Source organism: Lactuca saligna, chromosome 8 (assembly GCF_052625555.1).
Source record: "Lactuca saligna cultivar CGN05327 chromosome 8, ASM5262555v1, whole genome shotgun sequence".
In the NCBI taxonomy this organism is placed as follows: domain Eukaryota; kingdom Viridiplantae; phylum Streptophyta; class Magnoliopsida; order Asterales; family Asteraceae; genus Lactuca; species Lactuca saligna.
The window spans coordinates 252,325,000-252,330,920 of NC_136424.1; the positions used below are offsets into that span (position 1 = coordinate 252,325,000).

Below are 5,921 nucleotides of genomic sequence, written 5' to 3' on the forward strand. Positions count from 1 at the left end.
TCCAGCCCGACTCTGTCCACCCTTCTAAGCGGCAAAGATATCACATTTTTATTACTTTATTAGATAAATAAAAAAAATTAAATATAATACATAAATTAATTAAAATATATATATATATATATATATATATATATATATATATATATATATATATATATATATATATTTGTTGTTATATCCTGCAATTTTTCTTTAAGTATGTATTATTACAATATTTCCATACACATAATATTTTGTTATTTCTTGCGATTTTCCATTCGGTATATTAATAATATATTTTCATATGAAAATTTAACAAAGAAACCAACATATTAAACGTAAACACAAAAAGATATATTCTATGATTAACCAAGAAATTTATAAAACCTACATTTTCTCTTAGGAACAATGTGGATTATCTCCAGGCCCTCCAAAAAATATATAATAACCCCAAACACTATCAACCCCATTTTTAACATCATAACAATTTGGTTTTTCTGTTAACAAATTCACATCTCCAACTGGTTTTAACACATTGTATTCATCAACAATTTCCATGTTCCTAATATATGAAGCTTTTCCAAACCCTTCAGCTGCAAAGTGGCCACTCCCCATTATGGTTGATGTGGGTTGTTGACCTGGGCTTTCAGCATTAAACACCTCTCCACCATATTCAATCGTTGTTGCATGTTTACTTAGGTCAGGGAATAAAGCTACTGGCCAATATCCAACTATAATCTTTCCCACCCTCAACCACCAGTTCCCATGTCTTGGATCCTGTAAAAGTCCATATAAAATAGTTTAAAAAAAGGTGTTGCTATTAAGATACATTTTAGACTCCCTATAGATATTTTTATCAAAAATCAATCAATAGGTAACTATTTTTAATCATCTTTTCCAAAAAACAATATAATTTTACCCAATAAAATTACCTTAAAAATTATATATAGTGTCTAAATGGTAAATGAAGTGTCCATTTAGCCAACCCCTTTAAAAAATAATCTTATTCCATTAAAAAAAATAAAAAGTATGTTGCACTTGCAAAGTCATGCAAGTATGTTGCAGTTTTTGCATACAACAATTTTAGTAGAGCATCATTAAAAAAAATTGGTGAGGTTTCTTTTATGATTATTTCCTTGCAATCTTGATAGATTAAAAATTTACCTTCCAGATTAGTACGTCGAAATCGTACTGTGCACCATTATATGTTGATACTGCATCAAAAGTAGCTCCAAGACAAATCTCATGTGTCGTTTGTACAAACCCCGAACACAACAAATTGTAGCATCCAGATCGATACCCATCATTCTGTAATATTAATTTTTTAGCTCAAACTCTTATCATTAATATCTTAAGAGCATACCCAATTAAGATTACTATCAATGTCGAAGGTATGTAACATAAAATAATATATAGTAGTACATTATAAGTACCCCAAAATTATCTGCCACCACCTTATTAAGATTAAACGAAAGAAATTGTTGTATTCCTTAGACAATCCTTAAATGAAAACTTTTGCATTGACAAATAATATGTTAATGACATTCATAATATATTGAACTTATTAAAATTAAATAAAATTTAATTAAACATCTTTATAACCAAGAGGCCCTAGGCCAAGTGGTATGGTGAGATGTCCTCCCTCCATAAAATTGAGGGTTTAAATCACGAAATGAGACATATGTGATTTTATGGGTAGATTAGAGTGTGTGTGGTTTTTCTTTAAAAAAAACATATTTATAGAATATAACTTACGACATTAAATTTTTTTTTTTTGAAGCGGCAAACGATTCAGCGGAGAACTTACCACAATATATTTTTTTATGACATGATTTTTTTTCTTATTGAATGGTTCAATGGTTATTGAACTCTATATAAATTGAATGTAAATATAACATCTGATAATAATAGAGTTCACTCCATTGAATGTCAATTAAACATATTATCTCATTTAATAATTTCATTGAACATTTCATTGTGCACACTGTAATACATAAACATGACGCTTAGTAACTTACAGTCCAATAAAGAAAAAATCTTGGCAAACTATCTCCGTACATGGCTGGATCAACCTGCCATTGTAAATAAGAGTAAATTATTAACAATTGAATCCCACACACACACACACATATATATATATATATATATATATATATATATATATATATATATATATATATATATATATATATATATATATATATATATATATATATATATATATATATATATATATATATATATATATATATATATATATATATATAACAAAATAAACGAATGTACCTGCCATCCAGCTTCCAAAGTGCTCAACCCATGAGTTGGAACATTCGCAATAACCCAAACTTGTGAAAGGCTAAAATCAAAAGGCCTTGTAACATTTGGAGCCCATACATTTAAAGTTGCCTTTGCTCCATAAAATTCTCCATCTGTTACATACCCAACTGCATGCTGCAACCACATAATAGCAATAAATATATAGTTTAAATAGATATTCTATTAGACATTATAACTATTACATGATTGTGATATATAATACTACTTTATAACCCGTGGGAACCACGGTTATAAAATTAATCAAACTTTTATAGTAAAAACTCAAAATTATTAATAAGTTATTTTAAATAAATTATTAATTTAAGAGATATATTCATTAGTTATGTGAAATTATAATCATTGATTCAAATAAATATATAAAATTAATTTTTAATATATATTAGATATTTTTTATTTGTGAATTAATGAAAACAATAATTTAAAATTTAAAATTTAAAATAGAATCACATTATTGAGTGGGTCTAATAAATCTAAAATGGAAAACTAATAAATTGATAAGTGGCAACACATTAATTAAAATATCTAATATGATGGTACATGGCAAAAGAGCCAGGGGCGGATGCAGGATTTCATAGTAGAGGTTGCACGATAATAGAAAAAATAAAAATTTTAAAAAATTTCGAAAATTTTTCCACTACTGCCGGAAAAGTTAGGGGTTGCTGGTACCACCCCGGAACCCCCCTAAATCCGCCCCTGAAAAAAGCTACTCTTTTATTAGTATAGGGATTACTTTTGATTTATAGTTTTAATAAATATTTAATTTTATGATAATAATGGGAATTAAGTATCCCAAATAGTTACCAGTTTGTTATGCTGATAATAATGGGATATTATAGATCATTTTTTTTATAGACGGTAAAAGAAAAGGCATTTGTAAAATTAATTAAAGGTATGAATTGGAGTATGTTTTTTTTTATTTTTTTTTATTTTTTTCTTTTTTTTCTTTAAAGGTATGTTTAAATGTTGTTCTTACACAACGGCAAAAAATGCCATGTTTTTAAATGCACGTGATACTTTTAAGATTTTCTTTCTTAATATTATAATCTTTTGATTTGAAAAAATCAGATATAAATGTTGCACCTGATGCTCATCATTGGAATAATTGAAGTCTTTCCTGCTAATTGTCTTCTTAAATGTGGAAATGGAATCGGATGCCAAGATCTCACTTTCTGTTTGCCTTCTTATTGGAATTGTTCCTTGTGGGCATGATTTACCTTTTGAACTCCATAGCTGCTTAACTTCTTTTTCCATTGCCCATTTCTTATTCCCATTTGGTATCTCCGGTGGATCCTATTCATTCAATTATTTAGAAAAACAAATAAAATTGAAAACATTACCAATTCATAAATATATATATATATATATATATATATATATATATATATATATATATATATATATATATATATATATATATTATATTTTATACTATATTAGAAAATATATTAATCATATCTGGAATTTTAAGAGGTATAAGTTAGAAAACGTTTTATACAAATCAAATATGTATAAATAAATCATTAAAACTTACCAAAAGTTAGAATATTTAAATTAAGAAAGATTATTAAGAAATTTAATTTAGAGGAAAATGAAAAATTTAAAATATTAAATTTAAGTATATAAATTAATATATATTTCTTAAAGTAGACAACTTTATTAATTACTTTACATCAAGTGTATAAACATATAATATAAATATAAGGTATAAATATAGATATTTTATTTAAAAATCGTAATTTTTTTATTACATAATAACTAATAGTAAAATCAAATAATTATTTTTCTATAAAAAAATATTCATCAAAAAAGTTATTTATCGTCGCTGCTTTGTGCGGATATATATATATATATATATATATATATATATATATATATATATATATATATATATATATATATATATATATATATATATATATATATATACATACATACATGCATGTATGTGTATATATAGGATAGAATTCATGTGACAAACATATTTTGCAAAACATGATGATACAATGCTATATTTCGTATGTCAAAAAATGTAAAATACTGAAAAAAATAAAAAAAATGTATTTATCAAAAATGTCTTTTTTATTCAATCATAATAATTATTAGAACGAAGAATTTTTTTTTAAAGTAAAAATGATGAAATTTTTTAGTAAATTTTTTTTTTCATTTTTTCTGTGTGACCATAAATGTTTTTTCTTTTCTTTCACAAAAATAAGTTTATCAAATGAATCTTGAATCAAATACAATATAAATAAGAGCTTAAGCCTGCTTATAAATAACACATTAAATATACCAATGGCTTTGTTACTTTCAGCATAGGATTATTAAACGCCGGTTGAAAATGGATCAAAACACAATCTATTATATCACCATCTGGGCTCTGAGTTAACAAAAAAACATTCCAGTTAGTTTATACAACAAATATCATAAATAAACACAAATATATTAGATAATTGTTTTTGTAAAGAAAATCAAATAAAATGAAAGAGTTACCTTAATTGTCTTCATAGTAGCTTTACTCAACTGCTTATTTGGTTGGAAGGTTGTGTTTATGTGTCTAAAATCTTTTAAATCTGTCGCTGGAAAAACCGGAGAAAATAACAAGAAAAACAAAAGAAAAACGGTAAGGATTGGAGTCATACCACGACAATAACTAGACTCCATTATTGTTTTTGTTTATATGAATTATGGCACACAAATTTGTGCGCGTTTCCTTCGTTTTTGGTCTTGTGATCAAAACCAAACAAAACCTAGTTTTAAAACTATCCTTCACAATGCTTCAAATGAAAATCAAGAGAATGAATGTATTGGTTTTAGAAAACTACAACTTAACAAATACAAATACTACGAGCTTTTTATGGATTTTATATGTTTGTTTGTTGGGTTTATTCCGAATTTATGATATAGTGGAAATTGGGACTTGAATAAAATTTAAGTAAATATCCGGATTTGGCCATAAATGCCAAGTAATTAATAATATTTTTCTTTTTTCGTAAAGAAGTCAATGACGAAAAATTAATCCCATATATGGAGTTTTGACCTTAAAGTGTTTTTTAAATTTTCATTTATCAAAATAACATTAGTTTATTCAATAAATAAGTATAGTTCTAAAAATTTATATTGTTTTTCTTTTTTCGGTAAAGTCTTTATTATTTTGAAAAAGTTATAAAAAATGTATTAATTTTTTAATAAAAAACCCAAGAATTTGGTTAATTCTTTCACTTTAGACATTGTTTATTTTTATAGTAATTTTTGACTTTTTCATCGAGTCATCATAACACTACAAGGTAGAAACAATGTTGATCTCAACTCATATGACATACACGTTAGTTCTTTTCTTTTCATATATATATATATATATATATATATATATATATATATATATATATATATATATATATATATATATATATATATATATATATATATATATATATATATATATATATATATATATATATATATATACACACACACACACACACTAGCCGTTTACCCGCGCAAAGCGGCGGGCGACAAATAGTTTTTTTCGACAATTAATTTCTTTTTGATAGAGAATGATTATTTTCAATTCAATCATTTGTTTTAGGAATCATGTGATATTAAAA

At 24.9% G+C, this 5,921-nt stretch overlaps 1 protein-coding gene across 1 annotated transcript; it reads right to left on the reverse strand.

The window, feature by feature from the left end:
- Positions 1–378: 378 nt before the first annotated feature.
- On the reverse strand, positions 379–4,977 carry LOC145010605 (protein neprosin-like). Its single transcript, XM_078969128.1, has 7 exons — positions 4,807–4,977; positions 4,607–4,693; positions 3,397–3,606; positions 2,266–2,430; positions 1,998–2,051; positions 1,144–1,287; positions 379–756 (listed from the first exon to the last, which is right to left on the reverse strand). The coding sequence occupies exons 1-7, from the start codon at positions 4,975–4,977 to the stop codon at positions 379–381; spliced, it is 1,209 nt and encodes a 402-aa protein (XP_078825254.1).
- Between the last annotated feature and the right edge of the window lie 944 nt (positions 4,978–5,921).